The sequence below is a fragment of the Diplotaxodon limnothrissa genome, linkage group LG14 (genome assembly GCF_057381915.1).
Source record: "Diplotaxodon limnothrissa isolate DT_005_m linkage group LG14, D_limnothrissa_male_GT1.1, whole genome shotgun sequence".
Lineage (NCBI taxonomy): Eukaryota > Metazoa > Chordata > Actinopteri > Cichliformes > Cichlidae > Diplotaxodon > Diplotaxodon limnothrissa.
Genome location: NC_140609.1, coordinates 23,899,159 through 23,923,700, shown reverse-complemented (window position 1 = coordinate 23,923,700; position 24,542 = coordinate 23,899,159). Strand labels below are relative to the sequence as shown.

Below are 24,542 nucleotides of genomic sequence, written 5' to 3'. Positions count from 1 at the left end.
TAACCGATTCTCATTTCAAGATGTCCTTATGGTGCTTGCTACAGTGTAGCGGCTCGAGTTAGGCTGGACCCGTTGGCCAGCTACCCTCAGGGTCATTCCACGGTTGATTACATGGTCCACTATTGTAGCTCTGATGTCATCAGCAATTCTATTTCTTACTCTTCCTACCCTTCCTCTCCCCCCTCCTCATCTTCCTCTCCCCCCTCCTCGTCTTCCTCTTGCTCCTCCTTGTCCTTGTCGTCCTCTTCATCCTACTTCTTCACCTCCACGTCCTCTTCCTCGGCCTCCTCTACTTCTCACTCTTTCTGCTCCCTCCATTGTACTCCGCACACACAGCTTACCTGTATTATAGTGCTTAGGCTGATTGCAAAGTGAACTAATTATCTAAAAAAGTTTTCACATGTGAAAGTGTGCCAGACAGTTGGCAAATTAGTGTTAATGATAGCCATACATGTGTATACTTTTGCTAGGAGTGTGTTGGAAATTTGGTAATTGAGTGTTGTGCAGTGAATTGTGCCTACCGTTTTGCAAAGTGTGTGTTACAAAATTGCAAACTGAGTGCAAAGCAGTTTATGTGCTTTTAGTTTTGCAAACTCAGTGAGTGGTTTTGCTATAAGTCTGAATAGTTTTAGAGATTGTGCTACAGGAATCACAGTTAGGGTTTAAGCATTCAGAAAAAACTGTAATACCAGGTAATGTTAGCAATCAAACTGAACTAAAATGGACATTATACCTGGTAAATATTTGCACATTAGTACCGTCACTACATTGGTGGCTCCATACTGTAGTGGTCACTGGTTTGATCCCAGAAATATAATGGCGTCAGGGAGGACATCCATAAAAATCTGCTAAATCAAATATGCAGAGCTACCCTCTGTCCCGACCTCTTGTGACTAAGGGAGCCGCTGATAGTAGCTTAGCGCTGTCACTACATGCGCATTAACATGCTAATGTTAGAATTTATCTCAAAGTGTCTGAGTACAGCCTCTCAGAGACGCTATTGTGGCTCTTATGTTTCATCCATCAGTATTTTTCATGTGGTTACTGATCAAATGGTGTGTTGGAGGGCTTTTCACAATAAAATAAAGAGCTCAAAAGACCAAGGAGGAAAATAAACACTGATCAAAGGGATTTTCTACAACTTGGTAACTAGACAATAATGAGTCAGACTTGACAGCATTAATTAAAAAAATAATTCTGCATTAATAAATTTTCATAAATCCCACTCAAGGATCTTATTAGAAAAGCGTTAATTTTCAGTAAGTTCTGGATTTGCCCTTTTGTTGGCCTTGTGCACTGCTACTGTCGTCTGGCCGGAAAACCTTGCTGCCCTTACAGACAGCCAGCGGGTCCGCAGAGAGTCATCTAACTGTCAGTGCTCTGTACTGTTCCAGCCTTGCGTCAACTCTCAGTGTGAGCTGTGTACGAGTGTGTGTGTGTGTATGTGTACACTCATGCACGTGTGGCCATCTTTTATCCCCCCTCATCATCACTAACAGGGTTTCCCATGCTCTGGCCAGGGGAGTGTGGGTCACAGGGCAGGAATCAAACAGCAGAACAATGGAGAGCTTCCTCCACTTAACCTCCTAATGGGCTCTCAATGGCTCCCCTGGCTCCCTCAAAACTATCAGCCACTGGATTCACTTACCTCACTACACCAACTAAGGGTGAGTGTGGGGGGTCTGAGTGGTGTGGACGTGAAATAAGGCAAAGAAAGTGTGCTCGTGTGTGCGTGTGTGTGTGAATGATTGAGTGTAGGTGTGAGACAGAAAGCCAGACCACGGACAGACAGAAACACTGAGGAGGTCCAACTGTTTCTGATGAGCTATGTGTTTTCTGTGTAATGGAACGCAGGTGGTGGATGGGAGAGCTGGAAATCTCACGTTCTCACAAACACCTACTCATTGGGCCCACATAAAGAGGGAGACCTGTGTTAGCCAGCAAAACAAGTGCTTTCAGGTCTGTGATTGTACAGACATGTCACTCTGCTGCTGACCAATATAGATGTCAGCATATGCGAGCGCATAAGAGTTTGGGTCGAGGCGCAGGCAGGGATCTGCTAGTTACACTTCAATAATTACTTTCAGCGTGCGCTGCTTCCCTGAGCACCTCGCAGCCCCCAAATCTGCAAAGACAAGTGGCCTCATTTATTTCCATGGAGGAAAATAATTTAGCAGTGTCGGGCGCTAACGAGCTAGAGCGGAGGGATTCCTAATTAGATTCACTTTGTTTGTGTCATTTTAATTACGGTGCGGTCCCCAGCAGTGAAGCCACCAGTGAACCTTCAGTCTCTTAGCTCTGCTGCCATGTGTGCCACTGCACCAGGTCCCAGCAGAGCTTTACAAAAAAAACAAAAAGAAAAACAACAAACTTAACTCTCCTTCCTGTCAACCAAAGCTATGACAGGCTGGTTTTTATGTTAATTTGTTGATTCTGAACATGTTTGTCTGCTGTGTCACTTTAATCTCCAAACAACGCCACAAAGGTCACCGTCTTCTGATGCAAACAAATACACCCTCTCTAAACTTTTTTGGTGATGAATCATTATTTATTGCTGTAAATGAAAGGCATGGGGGACAGCTTTTCCTGCCTGTGTAGTCTTAAGCGGTATGTTTATGTTCTGCTTTTGAAGGGAAAGCTTCACTAAACATAACCACTTTGAGGTTTCTTTTGAAGTTTTCCCCTAAGACACAGTTGCTAATTATTCGGTGTTTCATGATGAATTCAGCTCAGTTCATTAGACTGTTTTAACTGATGTTGAAGTCTTAGATCCTGTCTGCCTTAACGCACAGATAATTGAGTGATTAATTGATACCTAATGATCAGCGCAGACCTTATGTTCTACTTTCATTTCAAACTTGACTGTTTATTATCAAGTTATTACCTTGCAACTTGCCTGTGTTTGCAGCAGTTTTTAAGTGAATTTTCAGAAGCCACTTGATGTGTGATGTGAAGGTTTTTTGCCATTTATCAGCATTTAGAGGCTTAAGATGTATCATGTTAAGTGGTGTGATAGAAAACAAATTGAAAAAGGAATGAAGAAATCAAAAAAGTGTGAGTTATTGAGGAAGGTAGAGAATCAAAGAAAGCCATAGAAAAAGGAAACTGCTAAAAAAAAAAAAAGTAAATGAGAGGATGAGGAAGCCCTGAGGCGTTGTGGCGTCCCTCCAGTGATGTTGCTGGTGATGGCTTCATCCCATCTGTCCCATGTTGTGTGATAGTGATCAGTCTTCAGGGACCCACCACCACAGATGAGGTCAACCTTACCTGTCAATCACGTTCCTTCGGGCCAAGGCCTGGTCCGCCGAGGTCACCTCAAGCAGGAAATCCCATATCCGCAGAGCTCCAAATTGCAAGGATTTTCAGAAGAAGACGACCCTTAATGGGAAATTGACTCAGCAGTGTATCGTGTTAACAAACAAAGTTGCAAATGAAACTGTTAATTTGTCTCGGTTCAAATGTATTCCCCAAAGCCCCAAAACAGGAAGATATGCCCGTTTGTTTGTCGTTAGCCAATATCTGAAATCCAGTATTCACTTTGCATCTTTAAAAAAGATGACGTTGCCATTTCAAGACACTAAAATATTTTTGTTTTTAAGTTTTCTGTATATGTGTGTGTGTTTTTTAATTGTAACTTACTCATTCTGGAATCAACTTAATGCTAAGTTCAAAAGTGGTATAAACAGTACGCTGCTTAACAAACTTTCATAGTTCTATATTTAGAGAAACACATTCATTTTTTTTGGCAAAGTTCAAGGAAACTGCTGCCTAGGGTCTCTTATGTAACCTCAAAATGATATCAAGATATTTCAAGGAAATTTGCCATAATGTTATTTATGATGATGTGGTCGATAAAAACACACACAGAGCAACATTTTATCGACTATTATAACTTCCAGGCAGCAATTACCCCAATTAAAGTGAATGGCATTTAATATCTTCTTATTTTCCAATGAGCTACTGTCAATGATGACAGATGGCTTCATTTAAAGTGTGAATCTATTGTAGTGATACAGCATTACTGTGGCCCAGTCCAGTGGTGCGATGGATAATACATCTGACTACAGATCAGAGGATTCTAGGTTCAACACTTTAACTTTTGACCTCATCTGGGGTTGTGTAACTCCAACCATGTGGAGTTAGCTCCATGTGACAAAACTATCTTTAATAGAGACAGAGTCAAATGTAAGTACAAAAGTTGTGCCCAGATTGGAAACCGTAAGTAAAAATATATATGTCCTTTTTGTGTGCCTCCATATACTTGGTTGTACTTGGTTGTGTGGTTTTGCCTTAGTTGATAGAAATGTTTTTTTGTATTTTATCAGTAACAGTTTTCTTGTATATTTTTCAGAGCATTGTGCTTTGAAAAATAGGTTGTTAAAGTAGCTGCCTTTTTACTAAATCATCATCTGAGGCTCTCACTTTCAGACATGCCTGAGCTTGTGTCGTTGTTGTAATAGACACCACCGTATCACTGCCATAGATGTCCATTAAAATTAAGCTAAAACTAAAATGCATACAGTTTTCTACTGTCAGCGTATACTGTTTAAACTCAGTATTAATGTATCATATCTCATTTTGTTTACTCTGTACAAAAACCAGCGTAACAACAGCATTTTACACTTTTTTCTGGGATCACTAATTTAATGGTATGGCTCAGAATCTGTGTGTGTGTGTGTGTGTGTGTGTGTGTGTGTGTGTGTGTGTGTGTGTGTGTGTGTACGTGTGTGTGTGTGTGTGTGTGTGTGTGTGTGTGTGTGTGTGTGTGCGTGTGTGTGTCTGCTAAAACTAACACAGCTGATGAGCTGTATAAACATCTGAGTTAATCTCATGTATCTTCTTTGTCCAGGAACAAGATCTGAGTCTGTAGGACAATGCCTGCACAGAGGCTACACAGCTGTGTGGACACGCACAACGAGGTCCACTGATGCAGGGTCACCATACTCCAAACACAGCTTCCACTGTGGCCAGGAAAGCATTACAACAGGAACACAGTAGCTCCACACCAGGGAAATGTTAACGCACCTACTGTTTTTGAATTGTCTTCTTTTCTCATCTCGTCAGCTTTCTGCAGGAAAAGTCACACTCAGAACACTCAGTGAATGAGTGCAGTTGTCTTGTTCATCTCTCAGCGAGACATACAAGCAGTTTGTTGTAATGTATTTAAGGCAGCACTGATTGCCATGCTGCATAATGCAAAAAATGTAAAGCAGCAGACTGCGAGTTCTGACTCAAGAATAAAGATGCAAACTGTGAGTTAGATGTACAAAGCTGGGTGTTTACACTCATCCACATACTGCTGTGATGGGTTGGCTGTTTTACAATGTGGGCCATTTGGATCTACCAGGGGGAATCGTCTTTTCACTCACTGAAGCTCGTGCTCTTCCCTCTCTTTCTGTTTGTTATGAACATCATCATCTCCTGGAGCTAAATGAGCAGCAATACCTACCACTGTCGCTGTAAAGTGAAGAGCCTCTTTTTGCAGAATATGTCTCTCTTTAGCTTGATGCTTTTTTTTCTGAGCTAGCCAAATTTTCTTCACAAGTTCTGACAAATTGCATAACCACCTCCTGGGACAACGCAGCACCTCGGGTCTACAATTTTATAACCTGATTTTGTAAAACCTACGAGCATATCAAACTTTCTTTTTGGTGCATCTTAGCTCTATTACCAATTTAATATCAGCAGGAGAAGGTGTATATCTCTGTTTAGCTTACCAAAAGTAGCAAGATTTTTATTTTCATTTAGGGAAAGAAGTTACATTAAGAGCTTATTACACTTGATTCTCCCAAAAAGAAGTTTAAACGATGACTATGATGCTTTGTGATCCAATCTCGAATGTGTGGGCACATCTTTGACCCACCTATCTTTTGTCAAGTAAATGTGTAAATTTTAATGTGTCCCTAATAATCTTTTTTGGAGCTGTAAGTCACAATGGATAGTTAGAGAGAAGCCAGTCAATAAGGAGTGCTGTTACCATTGTTAGCCTCTATAAAGTCCAGTATCTTTCCTCCCTCAGATGTTAAGATTTGTACAAGCCGGACCTACAGAGAGCTCTTATGTCTTACATTTGCAAACATGTTTGTTTTTATTTAATGGGTATGTTCATTTTAACCTTTTAAGACGACTTACTCAGAATCATTAACAGGACACAGTGAATAATGAAAACACGAAAACTTACACTAGGCCCATGTTTAAGTAAATTATTGATTATCTTTAAGAGCTGTTGTAAGTGAGGGATGGCTGAAGGCTAAATGTTTCTTCTGAATAAATTAGCCTGAAAAAAAAGGAAGCTGGATAAGATCTGATTCAGGGCAGTTTTCTCTGTAAATAACTGTTGGATTATCATGAATAAAATGCCCTCAGCTCTTCAGTGCAACTGTGAGAGCAGTGTTGCTCTTTTAATCAAAGCATCCCAGGGAAGAAGCAGCAATGAAGGATCTAAATGTCTAAAAATCCGTCATTCTGACGACTGTGATATTTGTATAATTAAAACGGAGAGGGTATCGTCTACCCCATATATGATGTGACTCCAGCATTGATGAAATTATCTATCTTGAAATAAATTAATATGTTTATCAGGTACAGAGGACATTTTAATAACTCACCTGTCAAAAGTACCCGATTATGTCTGGGAAACTGGCAGCTGATAATTACCCACAATTCCTGCCAGAGGTTTGAATCTTTGCAAAAGAAAATTGATGAAACACAATCTAAATTAGGTACAGTAATCCATTCCAAGTTGTGATGGGAAAAGGCCTACGTAAGGTGGATAAATATAAAAAGATTCTTGGGCTAGATTTACATAACCATAGGAGCTTTTACAAGCTCAGTTTCGTTCATTTCGCCGTCACTCTTAAGTTACACAGTTACTCTCTTTATTTGATACATTAGAAACAGGTTTGTCCTCCCACAGAGTGGCCTCAAACACACACATCCTCCACTAGGACTGATGGGACTCCATCTAACGTTCAAATCACCTGCATGTGGTTCGCCGCTGTTCTCTCAGCCTTAGGTCTGTATTTCTTACTGTCATCTCACTATCAGGTTCACGCAGCCTCGTTCTAATAGATGTCACTTAATGTATGCCGTGGTCATTTCTGGGGAAATAGATAGCTGCCCTAACCCACTGATTCTGTCTCATATTTTCAAGCATGACCATGCATCAAGCTGCATCAAGTCTTCCTGTAAATCACAGACATCTCACAAAATAATAATCAGCTCTAACTTACGTTTCTGTTTTAGCTCTCCAGTCCTGCTCATCTTTCTTTCTAAACCAAATTTGCGTACTTTTTCCCTCTTTCCTGTTTCTCATCATTTAAAGGTCAAGCAAAAACCCAACCTGCGGGCGATTTTGCCAGGCCTGCAGTACTTGTTCATTTCACTCATGCTTAGACATTCTTTGAGCTATTGTATATAGTCAGACAACAAAAATGTTTCTAAAAGATTAAAAATATTGAATAATAAATGTATATGTTTATTTAGTCTTCTTTTTACAGGCTGTATGGATGGGTGTTGCATGACATGCAAATAAGAAAAACTCTGAGGAACGTGCAACGTGACCTTGTGTGCACTTGCAATTTACTTTTACTTAAATATATTAAATATATATGTATTTCCTGATCTGTGTGATTTGCATTGTACAGACCTACATAAGCTACCATCATTATAATATGACGATGATGATGATGTTTAAAATTCACTACATTTGGAGTACTTTCTGATACACATTTATAGACATAGACATTAAAGTAGATTGCTGATTGAGAACTACTGTAGTTGTCACTGCCTTTATAACTGTAGTTAATAGTGCTGCAATCTATGGAAAACAGCAGTTGGAGACGGCAGCGGGATCGAAATTTTTGCGGCCATGCTTCAAAGCATGTTGCCTTTGAAATAGTTGTTTCAAAATTGGGAACCAGATCTGCGACCACTCGCAGTCTGTTGCCGGTTTCGAAGCAACTTTGGTGAGCCAAGATGGCGATAAAGTTGTGCTAAGACAGAATCAGTTTACTATCAGTTTGCAGTTGAATGGGGCCGAGTTGGCAGTTACATGCGATTTGCTTGTTATAATCTAATCTGGCAAATTCTGGCTTTCCATACACTGACTGTATGCATTCGCAGTCATTCAAGATTTCAAACAGAAATGTATAAATTCATACACAAACAGTAACATAGTTGCTACAGGACTGCAATTTAACTGTAAAATCAGGTGATGCTAAAATGACAGGAAATGCTTTTATATAGAAATGTATAACCAGAATACAGCCAGTTGGCAACCAGTTGAGTCGAATCTCCCACTGCAAATAGACCACAGACCAAAAGTAACAACTTCCTGTAAACCAGTTCCATACCAAGTTCCTGTTAAGTTGCATCTTTCAAGTAATCTGAAAAGATGGTCACCGTCACATCATAAAGCAGCCACTTTGCATTGAAGGCTTCAAATGAGTGCTGGGATAGATATGTTCAGAGCTCTGCATATGGTGGACATCTGGACCTTTGGCTAGAGACAAGCCGGCAGAGGAGAGGCATGGCAGGCAGCAGAGTTTTTAATCTGTCTGTCTGTGTCTCCACTCTGTCATTAACCTCGTGCCCTGACAGCCTGCTCCCTGTGACACTGACCTGCTTCACCTAATGAGCTACCAATTACTACAAATTAGGCGAGAGAGAGGCCACTGCTATCATCCACTCCACACACTCTTCTCAACACTTCCACGGGATTCGGATGTAGTGGGATGCTCAGGTGGAATAAGTAATGAGGCGGGAAAATAATCATGACAGGGACGTGCGTTTTGGATTCCTGGAGGTGTGATGTTCAGAGAGGATGCTGTTAACATTGTGTATACGTTGCTCCGCAGCGCACTTAGCTCTGCGCCTTTGTGCTTTAGCCTAGCACTTCTAGTGAGTTTCAAAGATCATTTGTATTTGCACCCGCTCCTGCCGTGCTTCGTGCATGTGTTTGTGAGTGTGTACGCCCACATAGTTGGTCTTTAACCTTGCACACCTGGATACTCTGCAAGACCAGCTTCTCTCTGGCCCATCTTGATGTTTATTCATTTATTTATGGGAAGCCTGGAAATCATGGCCCTTGTCTTGGTCTCCTGTGGCAGCGAGGGAAGGCAGCCCAAATTTATGCATGGCAGCAGAAATTAATTAGGCATCAATTAACTCATGCTAATGCGTATGCATTGAGTTTTTTTTTTTTTAAGAGCCCAGCTGTTAACTAATTTGTAAAAACTGTTCCGCAGAAACGTCAACAGTCAGGAACAGACAGTGTCTTGTAGGCTATTTTCTCACACACAGAGAAAAAAAAATGAAATCAGAGTGGAATAGAGAAAAGCCTTGAGATGTTAATAAACAAAGCTGGAGGAGGAGGAGAATGTGGCCTGCAGAGGTCACGGCGCCAAAGCCTGCTTCTCCTCTTCATTTAACTGTGTCCCTGGCCTAGAATGGCCTGCAAGCTAACACACACACACACACACAGATTCATAGAAAGATGTAGAGAGTGGGAAAGTGAGATGGAGGGAGAGGAAAGGGAAGTGAGGCGTTTATTTGTTGTTTCACTCTTAACGGGCTGCTGGTTTGGCAGGGAAACCCCAAAGGTAGAGTTCAGAGAGTGTGTGTGTGTGTGTGTGTGTGTGTGTGTGTGTGTGTGTGTGTGTGTGTGTGTGTGTGTGTGTGTGTGTGTGTGTGTGTGTGTGTGTGTTTGTTGAGTCCACTGTGTTGTTGCTTTCTTTTGCCAGGAGGTTTCCAGCAGCTCTTGTGTTAATACAGTAGTAGGCTAGCCACTCCAACAGCACTGTTGTCTGGTTTATAGAGAAAGCTCACGGGGTCATGTAGCATATGCAGAGTGGAACATATTATATATTAAAACACTGATTTTTTTTTAATGCAGACTCAATATAAACAATATAGAAACTTATATCTGAGATAATGTCATAATGTTTTCTCTACTGCATAGCCACCCACAGTCACCGGATAGTGTCACCTGTCTAATATTAAATACACTACTGACTCTCTTTATGACTCATTTGTTTGTAAAACAGACTAAAATGGAGCGCGCAGCTCAGGCCAGAGTAAAATGTTCCCTGAAATAAAACCCAACGTGCAGCATCGAATAACATGCCCCATGTCATCTGACTGCTGATTTATATGATGGTTATCTAGCTTTCTTGCTGTGCTCTGTTAACCTTAGCCTGCTCGCGTTGAGGACCCTTAGCAGCGTACAGACAGCTTGATCAATAGGTCAGTGTTCTGACAGCAGTCCTCGGGGTCTTGGTAGATGGAGAGACTGGGTGGGTTGAGGAAGGGGGTAGTTAAGGGTGATCATGTATCCCGCAGACAATAGAAGCAACTAAGCAGGTGGAACAAAACCCACAAAACACTCACTTAACGGATGACCCTTATCCCAGCCACTGACTCTGAACTCAAAATCGTTGCTCTCATACCTTGATTCCAAAACCTAAATCAATACTTCCAGAAGTCCAGAATTTGCCATTTCTTGCCTTCTTCTTGTCTTCATGATATGCACCGCACTGTAAGTTTAATCCCGGGCCTTGATGAGTTTGCACGTCGTCTACTTCCCAGTTACATTACAAAGAAAGTCTACCTTAAGTCAATCCCACTTGTCTGTTATTACACGGGCTGAGCATTCACCCTGTCCTCACGGCCATCTCCATGACAGACAAATAAAGCATGTGTTAGGCACGTGGGAGATGCAGGGGAGAGATAACCCTGCATTTACATTCAAACTGAGCTTTTGACAAAGCCTTAGCAACAGGCTCCTTAATCAGCGGTCTGGCTGCGGAGCCCCGGCCTGCTTTCACCTCGCCACTCTTTACAGCCATGATCTTGAGAAAGAGCTTTAAATTGGAAATTATTACACATTAAACCCTCTGCGCGCTGGCCAGGATCGAAATGGATCAATATCTTGCCCGCCACAATAAATCAGATTCTTTCTCTCTCCCCTTCTCTCTTTCCCCTTTGCTTTTTCGAGTGGCTATAGGCCACTGCTCAACTGGAACATATTTAGATTTTCTTGTAACAAATTAATTCCAACATTTTCTCTTGATTGAATTAGGGCAAGTGCTGATGCTGTCACAAGTGTTTGGGCTGCTCCTGGGGAGAGACAAATTGCCAGGCCTGGACACGGGTAACAAGCAATGGTGTTGAGTCGCTGATAATCTCCCCACTAATTCTCCATTACAGCAAAATGAGGCCATAAATCTTCCTGACAGCTGATCGATGTAAACATTGTTTCCCCCATGATTGCCAGCTCTCCCAGCGGAGCTACTGTCCGCTCACAATCCGCTGAAATTACTCCCGCACCAGCTCTCCCTCCCTTCTTCTCCTCCCTGGAACTGGTGTGTGTGCGCGTCGGACTGGCCTGGCGGGGAAACCAAAGTCACCGCTGTCCTGTCGAGGGAAAAGGTGGCCATCTAATTTTAGCTCAAAGCTCGCTATACAAATGGGAAATATTAATCAAACTGTCTCCTGTTCAACCACTGGCACAAGCTGCTTTTTTTATAGAAGGATGACTCCTCTGCTGCGACGGCATTAGACAAAGTAAACGGCAGTGAAAGATTGAGTTGTCAAATAGTCAAAGCACAAGGCTCGTTATCAGCGTGTTCTCTGTTTGATAATATTCTACACTATTATTAAAATACAATATGCGTGCAATTACAGAGACGGGGATGCTGTTAAAACAGGATGTGTGGCTGTAATCACAGACAGAAAAGACCATTTTAAGACCTGCCACTTTAAGAGATCTGTTCAAATGGCATATTTGAACAGATCTCTTGGATACTTTATAACTTTATTCACATATAGCAATAAACAGTTTAAGACAATAAAAACTCAAATTGGTTTGAAGTAAAAACCAGAGGGCATACTGTTGTGGGCAGATTCTGGCTGCTTCATTTTTTTTCTTTTTTCTTTATCTCATTATCTTCTTGATCTTTGTCATTTCTCAAAGTTATTCCTGTGCGTCAGAATCTGTGCCGCTCTCTGAAATCTTGCCTCTGGCACAATTCTCTGTCTGTTTGTCTGCTCCTAATTGGCTGGTTATTTACCACAAGTACTGATCAGGAGTTACTGTTCTCTTTCAAGAGAGAGCTGGTCAAAACAGCTTTCAAAAGTTTGATATGCAGAGACTGATGCGTCTCCTGTTCTTTTATCTCCTTATTTTCAGCTTCCCAGTCTTATTTGTCTCATATGTGTGTTGTGGACCAGTTGGTCAATAGGCTTACTTGGGTTACTTCTAGCTTATTCTTGATCACTAGATTAACCCCGGTTTCCACAAAAGCTGAGATGCTGTTTGAAATTTAAATCAAAAGAGGGTCCGATATTTGCGACTCATTTAAACCTAATATTTGTTGGAAATAGTACAAAGACAAGATATTAAATTTTGAAACAGAGAAATATGATTGTTTTTGAAAAATATATGGCCCATTCTGAAATTGATGCCTGCAACACATGTTAAAAAAATGTAACAGGGGTGTGCTTACTACAGTGTTGCATCACGTCTTCTTCAAAAAACACTCTGTGATTTAAAAGAGAAATGTTTCCATTCTTGCTTGATGTAGGATTCTTTATCATATTTCTTGTTTCATAATTTGCCAAATCTTTTCAGTGAGGGTGACAAGTATGGAATGCAGACAGGACAGTATAACATGCGGGTTCTTAATATGGGACCGCACTGTTATTTAGAATATGCACAGAATGTGGCGTAGCACTCTCTTCTGAAATAATCAAGCCTCAAATAAAAATGTGATGTCTGGATGATGCCATATGTTTCTACAAAGAATCTAACATTAATGGTGCCTTCACAGATGAGCATGATACTGATGCTATGTGCACTATTGCACCTTCACATTTTCAATTGTGCATTGTGATATTAAGCTTTTTCCCACTTAACCTCTAGGAATTCATGACCTCCAAAAGAATTTTGAACTGAGGTGGGTCATCTGCAGAACAATTTTCCATTAAACTTCAGTCAATCCTAAATGAGAGCTAGAGAACAAACTTTCTGAATATTTTTTTCACTTGTTATGTGCATATATTAGGAGTCACACATTTGGGCACCTGCTGAAGTCCATTTGCTACCCTCTTCAACTCTGTTTTAAATCACAACAAACTCCTGAGAAAAATATCTGGTCCATAGTCTATTAAATTATCTGCTATCTTCACCAGCTTGTTACTGGTGTGAGTGTGTGTAAGTAGTAGAATGTTTTGGGCTTTTTTGTTTGATCGGTTGTTTTGTTGTTGTTGTTACTGCAGTCAGTACTGAGGCCTCAGTCACACAGGCCTAGAGATAGCAGTCGGCAACCCCCATCAACCTCCAGGTTTAAGGAGAAAATGTGTATCACCGGCTGTTTGCAAGTTGCAAGTTGTGATACTGGTCAAAAAAGAGGGTGCTATATTAAAGTCTTCATTGTGATTGCTTTTGTTTGTAAAAGACTTCCACAGTCTTTTACAGTTCCGCAGTTGTTTGCATGGCAGAAGCTGACTTGTCTGCAAACCCTCACTAACTACTCACTGAGCAAAAGTGAAATGAAAGGCAAACCACAAACTGAGAAAATTCGCTTTCAAAGTAAAAGTGTCATGTAACGGTGTGTGGCAGGCAGGAAAATAGGACCCAAACGCAAACTCACGGGAAAACAGGACTGAACTCAAAATGCAGCTTTATTGCTGACAGGTGACAAACGATAACAGTGATACAAAAGCAATACAAAACTAAACTGGGAGAAGCTAATTGTAACACATACCAGAAGCCACGGGGAGAATCACACACAGCATGAGGGACAACACAACACTGACTCAGAGAAACACAGGGCTTAAATACACAGAGGGATAACGAGGGAATGAGACACAGAAGGAGATCATAGCTGGGAGTAATCAGGCTGGACGAGACAAGCAAAGCAGGACACATTCACATAAGACATGGACCATCAAAGTAAAACAGGAAGTATCATACAGAGACGCAAACTTGACACAGTGGAGAAAGCAACTAAGAAACACAGAGACATAAACCATAAGGCAGAGGACTCGATGAACCAAAATACGTGGAGGGAAATACTCAGCTTGGAACACAAGAAACTAGACTAGAGGGAGTAACAAAAGACCAACCATGAGAACATAATGCACAATGCAGAGGGACAGAAACAAACTCAAACATGCAAAGACACACAATTACACAGAACAGAGGGGACACAGAGAGACATGAAGGGCAAGGGATCAAAACTAGAAGCCCTAGAATAAATCACACAAGTACCATATTACAAACATCACAAGGAACTAGAAACGCTGGGTCAGGGGAAACATGGAATAAACACAAAGAGAGACGAGGGCTCAAAAATACACAGAGGGGCACACAGGGGGTAAGAGTCACGAAGGGAAAACACTTCGGGAACAACACAACAGAACAACTCAGGAAACATGGCCTAAATAAGGAACGAAATACAAAAATACAAGAAACTAAGAATACTGGGCCCACATGGCCCAGGACCATGACAAAAAGTTGTGCCTTGCCGCGAAAACGACACATTTTACAAGGTACAACCATTACTGTGAAGTTGAACTGTCTCTGTTTTGTGTTTGTGTCGTAATCTTCATGCCACTGAGTAGCATTTGCAAACAAGTCGACGTCTTCCATGCAAACTCAAGGCAGACCACAAAGAGTTTTTTGGACATTTATAGCTAATTTCACCCAGCAACTGCCAGCGGCCTCCTACAACCACTTACCAACCAGTTGGGGAACATATATTTCTTCCCCTTGGCTATCAGACAGTTACTGACAAGCCTCTAGCCCTGCGTCACTGGAGCTTTAGCAATCATTTTCACAGCAACCATTTGCAACTGATCAGAAAGCACTCGTTTTTCTATAGCAACTTGTGGTTGCCATGGGGTCTCCAACCAGTATCTAAGTCTATATGACCAGGACCTAATGAAATCATTAATGTTGGGCTCCAGATAGTTGAAAATTCCCTCTTTAACTCTAAAGCAAGCCCTGCTTTGAGTAAAAATCATTTGTAGGTTTATGATGACAAGTTAACGTCATCATAAACTTGTCATAATGTGACATCTTTTCAGTCACATTATGACATTGCTTTTAAAGTAGCTACTGTGTAACTGACAATCACATAGTAGCTACTTTACAAAATTGAAAATGTTGACAGTACTAACCACCTTTACACGATTATCTGCATTCATTTCTAGCAACAAGTTACCTAGAAATGAATAAGATAATCTGTTTGGCACTTTACAAAGGGATATTTATCCTGTTTCACAGGGAAAAAAAGGTAGCACTTCAGAAATCCACTACAGAGAAGCCAATTTCCAGGCTCTCTGTTGAACTCTCTGTCCATTCAAAAAGCTCTGACTGCCTGTATGGGAGGATTTATGAGTGCTGTGACCATCCTGTACCCAGGGGGCATGTGTGACAAACCGGGCGACATCCTGCCTTGGTTCTAAAGGTTACTCAGGCCACTACTCCATTGCAATTGGTCCCTGTCTGGATTTGTCACTAGCATTATGACTTCATCACCCCGGAGAGAGGAAAAAAGAGAGAAAAAGAAAAACAGTTTGCACTCATCCGTCAATGTCCATCTCAAATTACAGCTCAACCAATCACTGGTGAGGATCAATAGGGAGCGGCTGGGCAGGGTTGTGGTGGAGAGAGGGGCTGGACAGAGGGATGAAGAGAAGAAGGGAGTGTCCAAAGATGCCTGGTGAAAGACAGAGGAATAACTGTTCAATACAGGAGGATGGATTTTGTCGTTTTGAAGAGGGCTGTCAGAGGGTAGTTCACTCCCACCTGCTTGGAGCCATATCCTCCAACTCAGGTTGCGGATGACACATCAGTCCATCACGTTGTTCTGGCCCGATCCCCCCTCGCCTCTCCCTCGTTCCCTCTCACACTGTTAGCATTAATCATAGCTTTAGAGATAATGACACTCGCAATGAGCACTTATTATTTTCATTGGCTATCAATTTGCATAGATCAATGGTACACCTTCAAAGGGCAATCTCGAACAATGATCTGTCTCCACACAGTTGTAATTGCAAAGCATCGCTTATAATATTGTTTCATCCTACGCCTCCTCCACATTCCAAGTCACACTGTGTGTTAAGCCTGACCCCTGCACTCCTCCACACATGAGGAGAGGCGTATACACTGCCAGTGCCAGTCTTACGAGAGCAGTGTGTGCATGCTGAGTGATTAACTCAATAAGAAACAAAGATCTCCTTTATTGGGATGCTCACTGCTGTAATGGTTGTTTGATTGGAAGCCAGTGGCTGTATTGACAGGTGAAGTGGACTGATTAATGGTAGCTTAAGCCAGTAAGGATAACAGTCCTTCTCATGGCTTATTTAACTCTAAAAGAGTGACTGATGGTCCACTGCAGGGGTGTCGTCTAAATCATTCCCCGCTGAAGCCTCTAAGAACAGTAATGGGGCCATTTATGCACAGCCCTTCAGGAAACATTGATTTGGGGGATTTTAATATAACCCACTGCTTACTTTTGTTCTTAACATGTGAATGGATATAGCTAATAGTTGAAGCTGTAATGACAATGAGACCCATGAACAATTTTTAATCCTAATAGCTTTTATTATAAGGAATATATTTTCCCCAAAGAGTCAAAAAAACCTAAAAATGCAACGAGAAATATGCTTTCAAGAAGAGATAATTACTTTCTGGGCGGTAATTAAAAACCTTTACAATAACCCTGGGTCAACAATGCACTGGTACATTTAATTTATTCGTTAAAAGTTATTTAAAGTGTTACAAAGTAGTACAAAGCAGCTGTATCTTATAGGCAGCAGTAGTCAAGCTGTCTATTACAGTCTGCTGTATATTGCCCTATGCTAATCAGCTGACCTAAGGTGCAGAATTTTAAAGTAAGGCCAGAGCAGTAAAGGGAGAAGCAGATTTACTTAAAACAAAGCATGCAGAGGAACTGAATGAATATAGAGTATCAGTATTGTGTCTGTCATGGGGGTCAAAGGTGGCTTGTTTGGGGCTTGGTTGAAGCTCTAGTTTCAATTCAGTGGATCAGAATAGCTCAAATTGACACCAAGACCCATCTGCCCACTGAATTAATCCTCCACTCTCTTCCATTTGGCCGTTTTTTTGTTTTCTTTATCAGCTCCATCCATTTCTTTATTCATTCAGTTGACTTTTGAAAGGGGAGAGGTGACATGTCCCGGGGCATGTATGTGGTATTTTTTTTATTATTATTATTTTAAATCCAGCGATTTCAAGTGTAACATTTGCAGACTGCAGGGTCACTGGCAGTTATATTTTCCCTCTCCCTCCTCTCTCTCTCTCCCTGTGAAATCGATCGTTTGTTTGTGAGCAGCTCAAACAGAACGGGAGAAGGATTCATAGCTCTGCTGGCAACGCAAGCAGAGCTGAAATGCTGCTGGGGAAAGAGACAGGCAAAAGGCAGAAAACCTCCCCACTCACAGCATCAGTGCACATGACCTTGGGGCCAGAGTGAGCTAGAAAGGAGGCGGGTGGAGGAACCGCCCAACAAGCGTTGGTGCACACACAGAGGAATTAGGAAGGCAGAGAGAAGTGCAGGTCTGTGAGCCCTAGCCCTCTGCTTAAGTGAGTGCAAATTAACTGAAATAAAACTTTTAAAGGTCAATAGAAATTTGATTTGTTGTCTGCACACTAAACCTTAATCACATTAGAACAAAGTTCCCTTGCTCTTTGAAAAAGGCTCCTCCGCCATGTTAACCTGTTTGGCTGTTAAACATGAAGGGCAAGCAACAGGTGAGGAGCCTTTATGTGTGTCTGTGGCCCGAGTAATAGAGAGCGACTGCAGCGAAACGCAGACAATAGTCGACAGTAGCTGACACTGGCTATCAAACAAACAGTGCGGTGAAGATGTCTGCCAAAGAAACAGCCTCTGGTGAGAAACACAGAATGAAGGAAGAGGGGGAGAATAGAGCGATAGCAAGAGAAGATGACAGAATGACACACAGGGGACAGAAATGTTTGTTTTCGTGTGAGCCTGCCTCTCTGTGCCGAGTGCACTGCTTGCCTTGCCTCTTCCTCTTGCTCTGTCATAGCCGTCTCAGTGGCGACTGAGGCAATGGAGCCCCACGGGGGTCAGCCATGTAAGGAACATAAAAGGCCAATTTAATTTAGCACGTCCGCGGCTACAAAGTATTTTAATTCCGACAGCTGTGACTGAGGAGTTAATATTTGACTTGTCAGAAGTGGGGCCGGGGCCAGTGAATCATTGTAATTCTCATTAAGAGGCTCTCCCCCAGCAGCACCCTAATGCAGAATAATGAAAGTCAAGACGGAGTGAGCTTCTAATGCCAGTTGAGGCCTATCTTTTAATATTCCCCTCTTGATGGATTAGGGAAGCGGGAAATTCATCTTGGATCATAGGGCCTAATTTAATAAGGGATCATTCCAGGAGTATTGCATTTTATAATAATGTCATTTAAAGTGTCGTCTTCCATTTTTACTGTCCCATATGTATGCTTATATAATGGTGCCGGAGGGATGTGTTTTTACAGTGCTCAGATCTCTTCTGTGTCCACGCACGCCCTCCAGACCACACTACACCATCTCTCTGTGGTCTGCAGGCTCTCAACTCAGGTTTTCATTTCATATTTTGGTCATGAAGCCAATTGAGTGAGCACTTATGAGAAGTTCAGTTACTCCAGCATGTTGCTGCTTCCCCAAATTATTTCTAATAGTATTTAAGGGAAATCACTGTGATATGAGTGTTGGGATTGTAAATATCACCCAAAGGAAATATGATAAAGATACATTGTATTTGCTTCATCAGGAGCAGCTGAAACCTCTCTCAGAGAAGCAGTGCTATATTTATCCAACCCACTCATGAAATGAGAATGGCTTTTAGGGAATAAAGTAAGCAAATGTGACTAATATGGAAAAAATTGTTGACGTTGGCGGCAGTAGAGAGCTCAAAATTATAATTATGAGTCAAAAAATGCTGAATGTTACTATTAAAAAAAAGTTTGTGAATGCATTCATGTCTTTCAACAAAAAATAATTACACTGTAATGCCGTGTCATTTTCATTTTCTAAATTTGCAAGACGCTAGAAAAAATATAATATTGCTTTTATCGTCAGTGGTGCAATTCTATATGTGCCATGCTCGCCAAGCCCAGAAAATTATATTGTTTGCGTTTTCTACCTCATATAGCCCAATAACATGTTATATTGTTTACCAGTACTGCATTTAAATACTCAGACAGCTGTATATGCATATAAAAACAGGGTACCAGTAGCGATAAACAAGTCGTAAAGCAGAGTTTTGTTCCCATTAAAAACAAAAAACGAGAAAATATAAGGTGTGGTTACATAAATATGCTGATTCTATATCACAGAAACAATAGTAAGACAAAACAATACATTCACTGTTTACCTGTAAAATTATTTATGCTTAAAAACATGTATTGATATATTGGCTAATGCCAACTGTGTTATTTGCCATTCCTTATTATATAAACCTTAGAGTTTAACACTCTAAATAAATGTATTAATAAGTTATGTTAACTGTATTATACAATATCAATTATAAGCATTACAGATGGAAGCAAGAACATAAGCATTAAAAGTAACATTTTCAAGTGTTGTCCTGTAATCCAGTGAAACTGTTTAAATATTTGTGTCATTTGTTTCATTTTTAAAGCATTTTCTCGTGGCAGTAATAGCAGTATCATTCACTTTCTGATAGAGACTCTTATAATTGATTTTGTCTTTGAAACATACATACATAATTTTAATTTAACAATATAGACCTAATATAGTCCCACATAATGTCACACAAATTGCTGTCATAATGGTGACACACACACAAATGTTCTTTTAATGTTTAAATTTAAACACAAAGCTCCATCAGTAACTCCTAGGCTGGAAACCACCTCACACACTGTTTCACAGTGATTACTACTGCAGAGTCAGGTATGCAGAGAAAAGAAGGCTACAACATTGCAAGTCTGTTTATCTCTGCTTGTGTTTCCTGCTCTGGCTCTTTGGTTTGGGTTAGCCAAACAAACTAGCTTTGTGTTAGCATGCTGTCTGTGAGGATGCGTTTGCATTAGCAGCAATTGTTTCAAACATGTGCACAGTTTGCATTTTACTAACATGCTCTTGTTCTTTTGTTCAGTAGAAATGAAAATAGTGTAATTGTATTGATTTTTGGTTTGTGGTCTTCTCATCATGCAGAAAACTGAAGAACTGTTAGAATGCAATTCACAACGTAATCGTAACTGTAATGTGATTACTAAATTTAGTACGGTAAATCATTACATTGCTGTGTTATTGAAAAATGTAATATGATGACAGTAGCACGTGGCTTTGTTCCTTTGCTGGTTGACCAAGTTATACTGTGCAAACTGATCAATTTTAAAAAACACTGTATAATTATTAGCTATGAGACAAAGCAATCCTAACTTCTAAAACTTATATTTCTAGATAACTAAATGGTTTTGAATTAAAATTAATTATTTTAATAAAGAAGTATTTGTATAAAGAACTACTTTATAAACTGTACCAGCCATAACAAATCTTATACTTGCCAGATATTTTGGCGGGAAAAACACAATTTATGATCATTTTGTGTATTTTATGAATTGACAAGGACATAAATATCCATGAGCTTACATAATCATACATATATCTTTGCTGATAGAAATATATAATAGCTGGTCAAGTCCATACTTGTTAGCAAACAGGGTTAGACAGATCTAAGCCAATTGTTTTCTTGTTTCTGGTCCTTAAGCTAAGCTAAGCTAAGCTAATCAGCTAAAAAACAAACAAGCAATGTTCTGGCTGATCAACAGTTTAACATTAAAAACGTTCAAATATATATCTATATAGTGCTATTAGTTTAAAAAACGGTATTTAGAAAAATATCCTGCTTGATTTTATCATATGTGAATTTCAGAAAAATTCTACATTTCATGTGATTTTCTAGCATAGATTCAAACCACTCCTTTAGCTTCTCTTCGGTGGTCCTACAAGTGTACTTCCAGCAGACAGTGTGTCACATGTGACCCTTTAAAAGGGTCCCTGTCATCATTAAGATAAGAGGCAGTCTTTCAAGCATGCTTTAGCTCAACAAAGTGCTTCCTCTTTGGCACACTCATGTCTTTGGCACTTCTGCCTATCCTCTCCAAGATATTCTACTCATATCGCTGCTTTTGTCCTTATAACTCTGCCTTCTCATTCTTTCGGAGTCTTTTCTGTTTCCCCTCCTTTCACATTCCACTATGTTTAGTCCATAGATGTCCAAATTCGCTGTCAATCAGTTGGCTCAGAAACTGAGTTTTTCAAAAAGGATTCACATCGTGCTGTTAAATCTCGTATAAGAATATCAGCGCCGGTTGAGAGATACAGTTGTTTTCAGTCAGCTCGCTTCCTTCCTTTCTATAACACAACCAGTTATCTCCAGCTGTAAGTGTCAGCTATTTTAGGATGCATGCTGTATTCATTCTCAATTCATGTGTCACTTCCTCGAATTTTTTTTTCCCCACTTCAAAACAAAAAGGAGAGGGAAAGTTTTGCTCACTGCACGGACTGGCATCCAGTGTCGTTAAACTTTTAAAGATTTCTTCTTGTTGAAGCGAAGCGATTGCCCATTTTTTCCATTGTCTGCTTTGAAAGTCATCACCGAATCCACTGAATAAACACAATCCTGCATTAAATTGGGTGTAACGTAACAGCTACACCAACAAATTTTAGCAGTCATTTTCTTTGTTTAGTTTATAACATGAATAATGATATAAAACGTTTGAAAGCAAAGACTGTGAGAAAAGTCAGAGAGCAAGTCAAAGAGACAAAGAGAGGCTGACACACACACACTGTGGCAATATCACAGGAGGGAGGGTGTGTGAGGGCTAACTTTTAAGGTCTATTTTTACTTTCCATTTCAGAATGAGATACAAGTGTACTTCTCACACACCCCACTGTGGAGGAAAGTAATGCAGGCCTATTTAATTAGACGTCGGCAGATTGTTGAGCCAACTCTGTAATCCAATAGAACATCGCACCACTATGGGGTCCTGCCGCCTCTGATGCCTCCTTGGCCCTATAATGCAGCACCGTCAGCTCTTCGCATTTTGTCTGCCCTTCTCTCAGCTTGCAACATCAATTTATATTAGCCTGCGCAGGAACAAGACACGTTGTTCCGACCTGCTGCGCCCAGTTGAACTTGACATGCTCCCCCACCATTATACATTACTTTTCACGCTCATCTTATTAGCCCATAATATGGCATGTGTGCATGTGTGCGTTATGTATTTGTGTGTGGTATGTGTTTATCTTCCAGCCCATGCACAGAAACTCATCGAAAGAGTAAATTACCATAGCAATAAAGCTGTCAATACTGCTGTATCAGTGAGGGGACACAAGTGGCAGGATCAATGAAAACATCTGAATAAGATGCCCTGGAAGTAGTACCCTGCTTTAAAATTCTATTACTTCTAAAGCACTTGACCTCCTGCTCCTATATTCCACTGCCCCAAAGACTTATTAATATACAGCAGAGCACTTGGACAGGTAAACTTTAATTTTCTGGGGTAATGCTTAAACAATGAATTCAAGTTAACATACTGTAGGCGGATGCATAATCTTGAATCCTGTGTAATAGCTTTCGCTACATTCTCATGCAGCAGTGTGGAAAAAAAAATTAGGAATAGCTTATTTGGAGATGTGAATTTGCCCCAAAGTGCTGCATTTTTAGACATTTTGGAGGCATTTATTTGCATTTAACTAGGCAGGCAGGAAATGTGAAGAGATAATAAAGCTGAACTCATGATAACCTGCTGCTAGTTTTTATTTTATTTTGAACATTCAAAGTTCCTAACTAAAATCACTGGCTGACTGTAAGTACAGTTAGTCAAGTAAGATTTATATATTTTTGTTTTAGGCTTACGTATTTTATTATGTCTGCATTACTTCTCAAGTCACAGAGACATAATAATATGAAAATATACCTCTACTACAGTAATCTGGCAGCTTAGTACTTTAACTTTAACCTCCATGTTCACCGCAGTGGGTGGGGGTGGGCATTTACTTGACAGCCGGGTAGCTGACAAGAGAAAAGTTGAAGTACATGAGGGATGACATGCAAAACGTTTTGACTGCACGATTGTGACGGGCACATTTTTTAATTACACAGGTTTTGCATGATAAGCTATGTTTGTGATTATTTACTTATTTTTGTGTTTGTCTATTTTTATTTTTAAAAAAAAACTGTGCCTGTAGATTTTATATTAGCTAAGCCACATGTAGCTACATTGTTACATAACACATGTGTCCAAACTGTCAAAAAGTTCAAGTTCTTTAGATGTTACCAGTTGACACATGAATTCAGAATCAATTTTAGAGAGCAGACTAATGTTACGATTACAGTTCATGGGTCAGATTCTCATAAAAGATTAACAGTGCACTTCTCGTCCAGTTATGATGCGTTTGCATGCAACTGTAGCAAAAAGGATGGAAAACTTTAAGTAGAATGCAACCAGTGTATCCATCACGGGGTTGTATGTTTTCGAACATCAGCAAGACGTATCGATTTTTGTCCTACACAGATTTATGGCCGTGCGAAAACAGCTAACAGCTTTATGAGTATAACATTTACAGTACACAGGTGATTGATGCTTATACTGAAAGCCAGGCACCATTTTCCATCACATCTAAACTTTGCCTTGACCACACATGTCTGTCACCAGTTCAGAGAGCATTTGAATGCAGCTGAAAGATATATAAATGGTCATAAATGGTTCCCTGGACAGAATGTTGAAAAAGCATTTAACCCCAGAATGAATGATCGTGGACCTCCCTGGATTTGCCCACATTAAAAAGACACTTGAGCATCCTGATACAAATATTGGGTGATTTGTCGGCTTTTTTGTCATTTCATGACATTTTAAAATGACATTTTGTAAACTTCAGACAGCGTGAATACAATCAATATGAGATGAGTTAGGCCTGTGTTTCCAAAAGGCTTTTTGTAATTTAAGAGTCTGTGTACAAACATCTGATGATTGAAAAGCAAGTACTCGATTATACTCACACACAGATGATTGGATCTTACCAGCTTGTAAATACAGAACGGCATGGGCCAAATATTTAACATTTACTGTGTGCCCCTCATTACTCTCCCTCTCTCCCTCTGCCTTAGTGTTTCATTTTGTTCTCACACTCTTTCTCTGTTGGGCCACAATGCACGCATACACCTATATACACAAAAATGCCTATTGCATCCACACTGCACCAAATGTCACTTTCTTTTTCTTTTCTTTTTTTCAGTGAAAACAATAAAATCCCCTCAGGGTTACTAATGCCCACAGGTCTCAACACATACACCCTTGTTATGTCTTCTTCCCGGGGCAGGGAGTTATACATTATGTTATCTCTCTAATCTGCAAACCAGCTGCAACTGGAAATGAATTAATAACAAATAAAATGCGCCCAGTACATAAAAATGTGTAGATTGCCCTGGGGCACCTAAACAGGAAACAGTGAAACAATTAGACTTCTT

General features: G+C 40.4%; 1 protein-coding gene across 1 annotated transcript in view; it reads right to left on the bottom strand.

The window, feature by feature from the left end:
- Positions 1-22,228, bottom strand: part of LOC146618857 (protein FAM98A-like) — a 91,340-nt gene extending 69,112 nt beyond the window's left edge. Inside the window, exon 1 of the mRNA XM_085370123.1 lies at positions 22,190-22,228. Within this exon, the coding sequence (XP_085226249.1) occupies positions 22,190-22,228 (39 nt within the window). The remainder of the gene's footprint in view (positions 1-22,189) is intronic.
- Between the last annotated feature and the right edge of the window lie 2,314 nt (positions 22,229-24,542).